Here is a 13,602-nt window from a genome sequence, read left to right as displayed (position 1 = left end):
CCACCATACGGCAGACCTAGTGGCACTACCCCTTTAGGCCTTGCTGTCCCTCCTCTGTCCGTCGTGGAAGGTCTTGGCCTGGGGCAGAGGAGCAGGCCGAGGTGGGAGGTGGAGTCCAGGCAGGTCTGTGGCTTGTCTGTTTTAGTTGTGCGGGGTGTAGGCTGAGGGAGATGGACCCGGGGGATGGCTGCCTCCGTGGCATCTATCTCCATGGCATGTCCTCTGACGGGGCTGGATGAGCAAGGAGTCCCCAGCTCCAGCGTCTGCGGCGTGGGCAGTCCCCGTACAGAGCAGCTCAGCCGTTGCCTCCTGAAGATGTTGGATGCCAGCCCCGGAGGCAGCATCATAATGACAAAATCTTCAGAGGTGTCTGGTCCAACAGTTTAAAGGCCAAATGCAGATCTTCCAGATTTGTGTTTTCAGGGAAGAGGTGACCCTGCTGGGTGCCTGTGAGTGTGGACAGTCACTGCCACTGCTGGCTCCGAGAGCAGAGCTGGGGCCGCTTCATCACCACACAGCATCTTTGGGAGGAGGGCAGGTGGCCGGGCTGACCCCTGGGCTTCTCTGTGTGCTCCCAGAGACCACACAGGGAAGGCATGGAGGGCACACCCTGGGAGGAGACATCTGCCCGTCTCTTTTTCAGGCCCTGAGGATGGCTCAGTGGCCTGAGATGGCCCAGGACCCCTCGAACTGAGTGACGACCCACGGTTCTCGTCAAGCCACATTCTGAATAGCGTTAGGGGGACTCTCAGACGCCCCCTGCCTGGGCCCTGCTGGTGTGGGGAGGCCACGCATCGTGTCAGTTCCCACTACAGGAGGGGGTGCCGGGCTTGTGGCTGCTCTCCCTCCTCTTCCTCCTCGGGCCTTTTGGGATCACACGTGACAATATCACCCGTGATCATGATGTCTAATTTCTTTATCAGCTGTATCGAGATGTGATCTATACACCATTTAATTCACCCAAAGTGTGTAATTCAGCGGGTTTTGGTAGCTTCACAGAATTACGCAGCCACCACCAATTTCAGAACATTTTCTTGTCCCCAGAAAGAAACCTTTGCTCGTGAGCGGCCACCCCTGCTCTCCCTTCCCCACCCCTGCTCTCCCTTCCCCACCCCCAGCCCCTACCACCCCAGAGCCCCCTCGCTTGGCCTTGCCTGGTCTGGCTGCTCCCTGCTGGGGAACCCCAACCTGCCGGCTGCGGTGCCTGGCAGCTTCCATGGAGGGTGGCATCCTCCGTGTTCCCTCGTTGGCGCGGGCCAGGGCGTGGGGTCCTCGGGTCCCCTTGTTGGTGCGGATCGGGACGTGGGTCTTTCTGTGGCTGAGGGAAGCCCACCATGTGGCTGCCACACCCATCTGCCGATGGTGCTGGGCCACGTCCACCCTGTGGAGATGATCGTGGAAAAGCCACCGTGAACCTCAGTGCGTGAGTCCCGTGTGGACGCCTGCCTGTCGCCTGAGCACATGCCTCGGCGTGAAAGGGCTGTGGGTCACAGGGTGGCTCCGTGTGAGGCCCTGCAGGCCAATGTGCAGTGCGGCCGGGTGGCTGTTTGCTCTCCAGAATCTCCTCTGGGAGCCAGGCTGGGACAGACTCCTGAGAGAGAGTCCCGGATGGATGACAGATGCCCTGGGGACGCTTGCTTCTGGGCGTGAGGACGCCACAGGGCACACGGCACGAGGACACCACGGGGAGCGGGGCAGGAGGACGCCACAGGGTGCAGGACTCGAGGGCGCCATGGGACCCAGGGACGCTGCTGCTTCCACTGGTGGCCCTTGTGGCTTTCTCTGTGGAAACAGTGGCTCAGCGTCAGCGCCAGCGTGGGGGTGGCCCGGCTCCAGACGGCGGGTCCTGGCGGGTCTGGGAGGCTCCTGGGCCCGCAGGCCTGCCTGTGTGGAAACCTCGCGGGTGTGGCAGGGAAGCCTCCCGATGACTCAGACTGCAGGGAATTCCCTAATGATCTGGAATATTTTTACTCCTGCACTCAGGCAGTTTCCTACTGAGGACTCGGAGCTCTGATAAGGCTGAACACAAAGGCCCTTTCAGGACCGGCTGCCTTCCTTCCTGCCAGGGGCTGGGTTTTGAACAGCGCGGGGGCCGGCCCTGCCCTCCTGGGCCTCCACGGAGCCGGGAGCCTCCATGGCAATGCTCTCGCCAGCCGGACGCGGCCCTGCGTCTCCTTTCCTGAGATGCGAGGTTATTTGCATCTTTCGGCAGCCTCAGTGCTTTGTCTTGTTCTGGAAGCAATTGCTAGACAGACATTTCTGGCCGTGAATATATATTGCCTTGGAAAGAGTTACTTTATGAGCCTTGAGCAGAAACAGAAAGCCTGCCCTCACCCTCACCCTGGTCGACGGTGAAACAGCCACAGACGTCGGAGACCACGGGGAGAGGCCCTGCCTCCGAGGGGGAAGGCCACAGGCGCTGGCTCAGCCAGGGTCTTTGAGGACAGCAGGGATGTTTGTCGGTTCCCCACACTTTCAGGGGAAGTCTAAGCATATCTACTCCCACCTGCGCAGGGATTGCTGGGCGGGCGCTCCCAGGTGTGCGGTGGAGGCTGCTCCGTGGCAGGTGCTGAGCTGGGCCTGGCTGGCCACGCAGACGTGGCTCCCCTTGGGGCTGCTCCAGCAAGGCTGGTTCCCCACAGGCCCATGAGGCACTGGAGGAAAAAGACACCTTCATGCCGTCGTTCCATTTGCTTTTCATGGACTCACTGCTGTGGGGCAGCCGCCTGAAGGAGGCCATGGGGAGACGGCTGGAGTCCCTCTCCCTTCTCGGGACATAAAGAGAGGAACAGGCTGTGTTGCCTCGGCTGCAAAAATGGTGTCTCCTTGGGGTGTCATTAAACGCAGCGTCCTGGCCCTGTGCGCCTCAGTGTCCCTCCTGTCAGCACCATCAACCTCCCTCCCCTTCCTGGCGCCAAAGGCCTCCACAGCCTCAGGGAAATTCCTGGGGAAGCTGAAGCTGTGACTCTGAGCTTCTGGGCTGGGCAGAGAGCAAACCATAGCCTGTGGTGCCCTGGAGCTTCAGAGGACCACAGTCTTTTGTGGGGTGCAGACGGGGCTTCACCCCAAAGATGGGCTTTGTCATAAGAAAACTCCAAAAGTCGTTTTTAAAACAGCCCGAAGACTTAGCTACACACAGAGTGATTTCGATTGTTATGAAGTGGGGGTGGAGGGGCTTCTGAGCCGCCGGGTGCATCTGGGCTGGGGGCTTCTGGGAATCCGCCGTCACCAGCACCTGTGCTGGGGTGGAAACGCCTTTCTTCCCAGCTCCTTGCTGCTTCGTGAAACTCAGATGCCTTCAAGCGCAACTGAGCGTATGTTTTAGTTCCCTGTTACTTTTTTCCCAGAGGAGAGATGGATGCCAGGCTCTGTCGAGTGGGCTCATCTGGTGGGTGATTTGCATGGGGACCTCGGGCGTCCCGGGCTGGCGTGGCCGGGGCTCGGCTGGGCGGCTCTGGGGTCCTGTGTGACTCACATTTCCTCTCTCCACCCTCCACGCAGACAGCAGCCCGGCACTGGAACAGAGAAAAAGGAGATTTTGTCTGATTTGTCAGTGACTGAGGGTTTGTAACAGACACGTTCTCTTCTTTGGAGAGAGAGCGTAAGGATAAACTGAAGTGTGTATACCTGTAACTGTTCATTTTGGGTGCGGACTTTATTTTGGAGAAGATAAAAGAGAGGAAGAGACTGTGGGAGATTGACATCTGTTAGTTTGAGATAATTGCCCCAAACTCAGCCCATCTGAGGGGCCAGGCTGTGGTGCGGCCGCCTTTGTCCGTGTGCGCCTGGAGTCCCCACTCTGCCGGGCGTGGAGCAGAGAGAACAACGCGTCCTTTCACTGCACCTCTGGGAGTCTTTTCATTTTTTAAAAACATGCAAATGGCCACTGGGGAAAGGCTAAAAATACCTGTGTTTTGCATTTCTGTCTCCTGACGGGCAAGAAGTTGTCAGAGGAAGGCTTTTCGCATTTACCCAGTGGTTCCTTTGCACAGAGGCAGGCCCAGCGGCCAGGCCCTCTTCCACCAGCGTAGACCCCAGCACGAGCAGGCATCGCACCCTGGCGTGGAGCTCCCGGCCCCCCTGTCGCCACTCTCACACCTCCTGCATCCCTGGAGGCTGGGCCAGGGACTGCAGAGCCGGGCCCTAGGTCCACGCACAGATGCCTTGCACGCGCTCTGATGATGGGGTACCTGCTCCCCCTCACACCTGCTCTCCCTGGAGAGGACGGGGGCATAGAAACCCTCCCGTGACCTGTCCTGAGGCTGTGAGAGGCCAGCAGATGCAGGGCCAGGACAGATTCCTGAGGATGCCCCTGCCCTGTAGTCCTTCCCACCCAGGGCTGGGGTCAGAACAAGCCCTGAGCCACGTGTCCTCAGCTTCCCCAGGCTCCCAGGGGAACTCTGGCATTGAGCTTGGGGCCCCGCCTGGGCACATGGGTCCTGAGGCGCTGCCCTCAACAAAAGCCCTGGGATGGGCCTACGTGGGTCTCCCGGGGTCTCTCTCCGGGCTCAGGGCCCTGGGTCTGGATCACATGGGGGCTTCGGGGAGGGGGCTCCCCGCCACACAAAGTCACAGACGTTTCCTGCTCCTTTCTTCCAGATGGCCACCACGTCTGGGAGATGGAAGCGAAAACCGATCGTGACCTATGCAAGCCGGTGAGTGCCTTTGGCGCAGCTGGAGCCTCTGCGGGTCCCCAGGGCTTGGGAGGCTGGGGTCTGCTGGAGCCACTGCGGGTCCCCAGGGCCTCAGGAAGGTGGGGTTCCTGTTTGTTAAAATGAAACAAATAAAAATAATGCATAGAGTAACAGAACCAGTAACAAACAGAATCGCCAAGTACTTGCCGAAGCACCATGTACTGCACCCAACCTGTCAGGGTCAGGTCAGAGCCCTGGCGGCTGGGGACGGTGCCGGGCAGGCCAAGGGCTGCCTCCCACATCCTGGTGCTGAGACAGCCCAGGGAAGGTCATCTCACACGGACCCTCCCGCCCTTTGCTGTCCCCTTGCTGTCACCGTCACCTGGCACAGAGCAGGCCCCTGGGAGTCGGTGCTGTGCTGAGTTCCCGGGGCGTGGCCAGCACCTGCCCAGACCCAGAGCACCGAGGGCAGGGCTCTGCGGCATCCCCATGGGGACTCCTCACCCCATCCTCTGAGGCCGCCGATTGCACCAACCTCTCCTGTGATGGTGACTCAGGCACAAAAGCCTGGGCGTGGCTCCCGGACTCGCGACTGGCCACAGCCTGTTAGCGGGTGGTGCACGTGTATGGGGCCGTGGCAGACGCATGGCCGGGTCACGCTTCTGCTGTCACCGGGCCGTTTCCAGCACCCCTAGTCACCTGCCACAGCTTCCCTGGCACCACGTGCATGTGGTGGGTGCCTGAGGATAATGACCGTCCTCAGATTGGCTAGTCATGGAGATGACCTTTTGTCTGGACAGTTGTCGCTGCTCCCACATCTCCCATGAGGTGCTGGCTGCTGCGTGTGTCTCTCATAATCCAAGTGTTCATGTTTAAAGTGGTTTCTTGGAGGCAACATCTTCTTGGTGGTGTCTTGGATCCTCTCTGATGCTGTCTTGTAATTGGCACATGTAGACCATTGATGTTTCATTGTTTGTTTTTGTTTGTTTGTTTTTGTTTTGTGAAACGGAGTTTCGCTCTTGTTGCCCAGGCTGGAGTGCAGTGGCGTGATCTCGGCTCACTGCAACCTCCACCTCCCGGGTTCAAGCGATTCTCCTGCCTCAGCCTCCCGAGTAGCTGGGATTACAGGCATGCACCACCACACCTGGCTAATTTTGTATTTTTAGTAGAGACGGGGTTTCTCCATGTTGGTCAGGCAGGTCTCGAACTCCCAACCTCAGGTGATCCACCTGCCTCGGCCTCACAAAGTGCTGGGATTACAGGCGTGAGCCACTGTGTCCGACCTGATGTTTACTTATTATTGATACAGTTGGATTGATCCCTACACTGGATTCTTTGAGTGTTCTATTTAGTTGTATAAAAGCAGTAGAAATCTTTAGGCCAACATAAGATACCACATGGCTCACAAGGGGGTTTTGAAGACATGAACGTGCTTCCAAGCTCAGCAATGTGTGTCCCTAGGGGTCGGGGAAGTCTTGTGCACCCACTCAGTGTGTGCAGGTGGAAGCTGATCCGTTCAGAAACCGCAGGGAAGAGCCGATCTCGGGCAGCTGGAGGCAGGTGGACAGGACACTGGGGAGGGACCTTCAGGCGGCTGGAGGCAGGTGGACAGGACACCGGGGAGGGGCCTTGAGGTCATCTCCTGTTGGTGGGAGGGTCGCTGGCCTCCATGGAGAGTGGTGCTGGCACCTTCACTCCCTGTCCCGAGAGGCAGCTCTGTCAGAAAGCCGCGTCTTCCACCCTGCGACTTCAGCGCCCTTCCCCCGAGGGCCCATCCCCTTCCCAGAACCCTTTCCAAGTGGTTATCAGATGGAAGAGGTTCCTCCCTGGCCCTGGGTGAAGTGAGCTCACCTGCAGCTTCAGTGGTGCTCAGGCCTCCCCTGAAGCTTAGGGCTCTGGTTCAACGCTGTCGCTTTTCTTGCCTTCTCCTGAGAAGCCGCTCGAGGAAAGCTGGAGGCCCCAGGGCAGGCCGGAGTTCAGAGGAAGGAGTCTCGGCCTACCCCGCAGCCAGTGGGTCGGGGTGCTCAGAAGCGTCCTGGGAATGGCCGGACACAGGCAGAAGCAGCCTGAGCTGCTGTACCAGCCTCTCCTCCCCACCGCCCATTCCCGTGTCCGTACTGGCCTCCTTACCGCAGCCCGTCGCCGTGTCCATACCGGCCTCTCCTGCCCACAGCCATTTCCTGTGCCCAGAAGGTCTGTGGCTCCCCGCTGGCCGGGGGTTTGCAGCTGCCCAGGGGGCTGGCAGCCTCTGCTCACGGGGTCGTCGCCGGGCCTCCCCGCCCACCAGGTGTCTGGTTCATTCCTCCCACTGGGCTGCCCTTGCTCTGCTCTGCGTCTGTGCTGGGTACACTGACCTCCTGGCTCTCCGTCCCTCTGCCTGTGGGCATCGTAGCCTGGTGCCTGGCCTCATGCTACCCACCCTCCCTGGCCCTGGCTCTGTCAGGGTCTCCACAGGCTTCGCCAGCCCCGCACATGCACGCGGGATGCGGGACACAGGATGTGGGACACAGGACGCTGGAGCCGGCCTGCCCTGTCCCCCTAGGCAGGGAGAGCAGTCTGGAGGAGCTGTGAGCCTTTCCGCATTGAAAACAATCCCAGCCAAGCCGACATCCACATTCTCTGTGATTTTCTGTTTTACTTTTGACACCAGCATATTTTGAAGAAAGCTTAACAGTTATATGTTTTAAAAGAAATTTAAGAGCACATGTGAAAAATTATGTACTTCATGTTTACTGGTTTGTTTTTTTTTTTTTTGAGACAGTCTCGCTCTGTCACCTAGATTGGAGTGCGGTGGTTCCATCTCGGCTCTTTGCAGCCTCTGCCTCCCGGGTTCCAGTGATTCTCGTGCCTCAGTCTCCCAAGTAGCTAGGACTATAGGCGCCAGCCACCATGCCTGGCTAATGTTTTTGTATTTTTTTCAGTAGAGACAGGGTTTCACCATGTTGTCCAGGCTGATCTTGAACTCCTGACCTCAAGTGATCCACCTGCCTCGGCCTCCTAAAGTGCTGGGATTACAGGCGTGAGCCACCACACCTGGCCTCCTGTTTCATTTTTAATCTGTTAAATGGAGTTTGCTTTAATATATATTTTTTCTCATCATAAAGGAACTTCATACTCATTGTGGACATTTGGACAATATAAAAAAGGAAATAAAACCTAGTGTAGTCTCATCAACTTAGACATAACCACTGCTGGCATTGGGCATGCGTCCTGCTCCATTTGCTGCTTTGTGTATAGATGTTCATGCACACACACACACATACACACATTACATACATTATATTGTGTACATACGTGTTTCTGTGTGTGTGTGTGTGTGTGTGTATATATATATTTTTTTGAGACAGGGTCTTGCTCTGTCATCCAAGCTGGAGTACAGTGACTTGATCACAGCTCACTGCAGCCTCAACCTCCCGTGCTGAAGCAATTCTTATGCCTCAGCCTCACCAGTAGCTGGGAACACAGGTGTGCCCTATCCTGCTCAGCTAATTTTTAAATTTTTGTAGACATGGGGCCTCGCAGTGTTGCCCGGGCTGGTCCTGAACTCCTGGGCTCAAGCAGTCCTCCCGCCTGGGCCTCCCAAAGTGCTGGGATGACAGGTGTGAGCCACCGTGCTGCCTGTGTGTAAACAAAATAGGATGTGCTGTGTCTTACGGTTTTTGTACTTTCTATAAGTAAGTGTATGAGCCTCATCTCAACAGTGGAGTTTTAAAGCAGGTTGCGTGGGTGCTGGTGCCGTTTGGAGCCTGTATTTTTTCCGGTACGGACGAGTTTCCCTCTCCCTTCCTGCTCTTCCGTGTTGCTTCTTTATCGCTTCCTTCTCTGTGTATTTAAGTGGCAGTGCTCCCACGGTGATAGTATTTTTGTCATATAATTTATCTATTTAGAGAGATGAAGTGGGTTGGCCTGTGCCCACATCAACACAGGCCCTTCCAGTCAGGTAGGACCTAGGAAAACTGGTATGCACCATCCAGCCTGCCCCACAGGGTCCCACCTCCGCCCATCCAACCCGCCTCATGGGGTCCCCACCTCCACCCCAGCCTGGCCCACAGGTTCCCGCCTCCGCCCATCCAGCCTGGCCCACGGGGTCCCCGCCTCCGCCCATCCAGCCTGGCCCACGGGGTCCTCGCCTCCGCCCATCCAGCCTGGCCCACAGGTTCCCGCCTCCGCCCATCCAGCCTGGCCCACGGGGTCCCCGCCTCCGCCCATCCAGCCTGGCCCACGGGGTCCTCGCCTCCACCCCAGCCTGTCCCACGGGGTCCCCGCCTCCGCCCATCCAGCCTGGCCCACGGGGTCCTCGCCTCCACCCCAGCCTGTCCCATGGGGTCCCAGCCTCCACTCCTCTCGCCACTGCCTCTGAGCGCTTCCCGGCCCGTTTTTATTTCAGTCTCGTGAGAGGTTTCCTTCTTGTCTCTTCCCTCAGCTGCTTCTGCTCTAAAGACCCTCCTGCTGTAGCAGCTGCCCTGAGCGCTGCTGAATTCAGAAAACAGCCCTGGAGGAAGCGTCTCTTTATCCCCCATACAAATGCCAAGACAGGCTCCGGGCGGCCAGAGCTTCCCAGGTCAGCCTAGGAGATGGCCAGGCCAGGCGAAGCCCAGACCCACAGTGCTCTGGGGGCAGCCCAGGCTCCGTGGGCATTGACAGAACTTGCGGTCCTTCCAGCGTCAGCTTCAGCTCTCCTGGGGCAGCTCTGATGAGGGGCAGAGGCAGGAAGACGCCCATGTGCCGTGGCTTCTGCTTCTTCCCAATGAACTGCAGTTAATTAAACAACACAGTCCTGCTGCCAGGAGAAAGCGTGGCCCCAAGGCACAGGGCCCCGGGGGGGCACAGGCGGGCATGGCCCCTCTGCATCGGTGTCTGGGCCTCAGCTCTTTCATTATTTGTAAATGAGAGAACCTGGACCTGAAGTTATCTTCAGTTTTCTGTCTTTAACACTCACAAGATTTTGTTGTTAACATGATTCAATCAATTTAGCTATTAAGCTAGGTGCTGTGCTATAATTAATTATTTTAACAAAAGAAGTAATACAATGGATTTTTCTCCTGCTTGTTAAACTAAGTCATATGATTATAAAAATTAAACTTTATAGACGCGATTCACACCAAGCCTCTCCCCAGATACCAAGTGTCGCCCTTGGCAGGGATGCCCGCATCACCCCAGTCATTTAGGGTCAGTAGAGCCCCGAGTAACGCTGGGGCCTGAGCAAGCGGTCGGGATGTCTGTGTCCCAGTCCCGCACCCAGCCGCGACCTCTGCGAACAGCGCCACACCCCATGGCTTGCGTTTCATGTGTGTACTTGAGAGAGCATGAGTTTTGTAAACGTGCTGCTGACTCATATTAAAAACATGAAATGGTAACGGCAGCCTCCACATGCCGTCCTCTGCTCTCTGTGCCTCCGTGCCCTTGGCTGTTCCCACCCCGGGGTCTGCGGGGGTCAGGGTCCACCTCCTCTTCCTCAGTTGGAGTGAATTTGGGGTCTGGTTGAGGGCTTCGGCCGTCATCAAATGTGACAAACACAGGCCCTCCCCTGAGACCGCGTGTCCAGGATGCACCTGCTCCTCCGGGGTTCACTGCAGTCGTCTGAGCAGTGCTGGGCCACCAACCACTTCTGTCACACAGCGGCCAGCGATGGGGCCTTGGGTCGTTTTCTGAAGGCCACCAACCCTTTGGCATCGGAGTAGGCAGAGCCTTTTGCATCCCCACCAGGCCCCTTGCCCAGGTGGCCCCGGGCAACCTACACCCTCAGGCACCTCAGGTCCCAGTTCTGTTCACAGCTTCTCTTTTCCTGGCTTCTTTCCCTCTATTGACAAGATTTCAGTCTTGAGGTTGGTCCTGTTTGCTCCACTGCTCTGAGGAAGCCTCTCGGCTCCTAGGTGTGCAAGAAGCCAAGGGCATCCCTTCCCTGTGAGTGTCCACACACAAGTGCAGGTGGCACAGAGCGTCCGGGGCTGTCGTCGGCTGCTTCTGGACGCCCAGGTGGCCAGTCAGGAGTTTACCGTCACAGCGTCCCGCGCCGCCATGGAAACGCAGGGTTGCTGTGTGGCCGCCGTGGCGCGGCAGCCGTCGCCTGCCGGGTGCTAATTGTGCCTCCTGTGTGCCCTTCTCCTCTAGAATTCTCTGGTGGTTGAGATCCCGCCGTTTCGGAATCAGAGGATAACCAGCCCTGTTCACGTCAGTTTCTACGTCTGCAACGGGAAGAGAAAGCGAAGCCAGTACCAGCGTTTCACCTACCTTCCCGCCAACGGTAACGCCATCTTTCTAACCTTAAGCAGTGAAAATGAGCGCGTGGGGTGCTTTTTCTAAAGACGCAGAAACGACGTCGCCGTAAAGCAGCATGGCGTGTTGCACGTTTAACTGTGTGATGTCCCGTTAGTGACGCTGAGTCATCGATTCCCTGAGAAGGAAAGGAAAAGGGAAGCTTTTCTCGGATGCATTTTCCTTGGTCCCTGTTGGGGTTTGGTCGGGGGGTTGCATACTCAGATAGTCACGGTTATTCTGCTTCTTGCGAATGTATAACAGCCCAGGGGAAAACATGGCTCTTCTGCTCCAAAAAACTGAGGGGGTCCTGGTGTGCATTTGCATCCTAAAGCTGCTTCAGGTGAGAAGGCAAATAGGTACAGCTATTTTGCAGGCAACTTTAGGAATAAACTTTGCTTTTAAGCATATAGTCCTGATGTGGTCTTTAAGGATGGTGAATGAGCTTTGTGCTGGGCGGACGTCCCCAACACACTTCTCCAAGGGTAATTTCATCTTCTGGGACCATGGGCATCCACGCTGGGGCACCTTCTCCTCAACCTGCCTGTCCCTTAACCGCCGTGGGAATGGCTCCTTTTCACTTAAAAAAAAAAAAAAAAAAAAATCAGCTTCTGTTTTTAACCTTTAGGGTGTTTTCTTAAAGAAAATACCATTGAGTTTGTTTTTTCAGTCCCTGAACCAGTAGAAGAGAAGGGTGTCCCCCACGCCATCCTGGGCTTCCTTTGTGGGTACAGGCCACACCCCCCAGCTCGGAGAGGACAGTTAGCTGTCATCCTGAGTTTTACTGTATTTTGGGTAAGCCTAGCTAACATCAACAATCTTTTTATATCGCTTTTTTTCTAAAAACTGCAGAGATTCCTATCATCAAGAGGGAAATTACACACTGCAAACTGATTGCAAAAGCAGCCGCGTTTTCTTAGCAAAATCAAGGTGTTTTGAAGGTTTCCATTTTCTCTGAACGTAAACAGCATTTGTAATAGACCAGATTCTAAGAAAGCCCTCAAATCCCCACGTTCACACTGAACTGTTGGGACTCCCCGTTTTGTCAGGCAAGCTCTAGAAACGCCTCTCAACAGGTGGAAAATGGGGTTTCGCCATAAAGTCGCTGTCCCCTGAGAGTGTCTGTGAGACAAGCTGTAGCGGGGACGGGCAGCCCCCAGCCCAGCCCTCGCGGGGAAGAGCGTCACGTTCTGGGACCCCCCTCGGGTTTACATGATCTGTGCCACCCACACTTGGTGAGCCCGACCCATTCTTGGAACAAAGTACAATATATCTTACAGAAGAAAATATTTCATCTTTTTCTGAAAATATAATGATTGTGTCCTAATTAAACTTCAAGCGTGGTTGACCAGAAATTGAATGTTTTAAAGAAAACCTAGGCCTTACAGAGAAGGACTGCTTTCCAGAGCAGTGCATTAATTTTTTTCTTATTTGCTCGGCACCCGGCAGTCCCCACCGTGGGTTTGAGCAGCACCGAGTTTAGCACAGATCACGCGTCTCAGAGGCAGAAGAAGGGGTGTGTGGGGAGCATGCCTGCCCTTCACAGGTGGGAGGTGGAGGCCCCCAGGACCATGGCCACAGCATGAAGCCGGTGGGGTTGAGCCGCTCCTGCTACCTCCTGTCCACACCCCACCTGGCAGCCGGCCGTCCTGTCCTACCAGCCGCGCTTCTGCCTCGGTCAGCCTCAGCTCCCCTCTCAGCTCCGTGCCCGGCGTGAACGTCTCTCCTGGACCCCCGCCCAGTGTCCCGGCTGCACCCTCCACCCGCCATCTGCCCCAGCATGGCTCAACACAGGCCAGGTTCCCCAGGCTCGCCCTGGGCACCAGCCTTCGCCCGTCCTCCCTCTCTTTGCCTCTGTCGTCTCTCCTCTCCTGGACATAGTCCCTGGGTGACCATCCCAGGCCCCCACGAGTACACTGACCAGGCCCCCAGGGGCTCCCCGGCTCCCTGTCACCCCACCTGGTCCTGAGGGCTATGACCACAACTTGCACCAGACTGTGAGCCCCTCAGGCAGAGCCCCCAGGCTGCCGCAGCGCGAGATCCCCGGTGTTGACACTGTGCCTACCTCGAGGCCACTGTCATTGTGGTTCTTAAATAAACGAATGAATGGAAACCAGCACCCACGTATCCGTGTTCCGTCCGGCATCCCCGCTGCACCTCCTGCCCCTGCAACCCTGGCTGGGTCTGAGGACGCCAAGGCCACTCCAGGACCTTCATCCTCCATGCTGTTCATCTGTGTCTTGGGGTCCAGCTCGGATGGCTTCTTCCACGGGGTCTGAGAGATAGTTGCCAGCTCTGCTTCCGCAGGACCTGGAGTGGAGGCAGGACGGGTGGGTGTGGGTGGAGGACAGCAGGTTAGCAAGCCCCGGCCGGACTCAAAGCTTTTCTTGGTTTACTTTTTCCCTTTTCCACACTGTTGTGTGGGGGGTTGTTCGCATTCTACGTTTCCACTGTGCCAGTGAGCTTCGGGTCTGTGCGCCCGGGGGTCACGGCGGTGAGGGGCAGACTCTTGGGGTCGTGAAATGTGCTGTTGAAATGCACAAGATGACAAAAATGAACCCACTTAAACTCCAGCTGTGGAATTCCTTTTATGTACACATTTGTAAAATCAAGTCTCATTTTAGGTTTTCCTTCAAAATTGCCGTCCCCACAGGCAGGACAGGGAGGCAGCGCGGGGAGGCTGCACGGGGGAGGTGGCGCGGGGAGGCGGCCC

General features: G+C 56.9%; 1 protein-coding gene across 6 annotated transcripts in view; it reads left to right on the top strand.

Annotated features, from left to right (window-relative positions):
• NFATC1 (nuclear factor of activated T cells 1) overlaps window positions 1–13,602 on the top strand; it is a 128,214-nt gene that overhangs the window by 62,523 nt on the left and 52,089 nt on the right. For 5 of the 6 annotated variants that reach the window (XM_050768214.1, XM_050768212.1, XM_050768213.1 and 2 more), the window contains 2 exons: window positions 4,600–4,655; window positions 10,746–10,878. In XM_050768214.1, coding sequence (XP_050624171.1) covers window positions 4,600–4,655; window positions 10,746–10,878 — 189 coding nt within the window. Of the gene's footprint in view, window positions 1–4,599; window positions 4,656–10,745; window positions 10,879–12,338; window positions 13,029–13,602 lie in introns of those variants that run through there. The other variant, XM_050768216.1, reaches the window with a different exon arrangement.

This window comes from Macaca thibetana, chromosome 18, assembly GCF_024542745.1.
Source record: "Macaca thibetana thibetana isolate TM-01 chromosome 18, ASM2454274v1, whole genome shotgun sequence".
Lineage (NCBI taxonomy): Eukaryota > Metazoa > Chordata > Mammalia > Primates > Cercopithecidae > Macaca > Macaca thibetana.
This window is presented reverse-complemented; position numbering and strand designations above follow the sequence as displayed.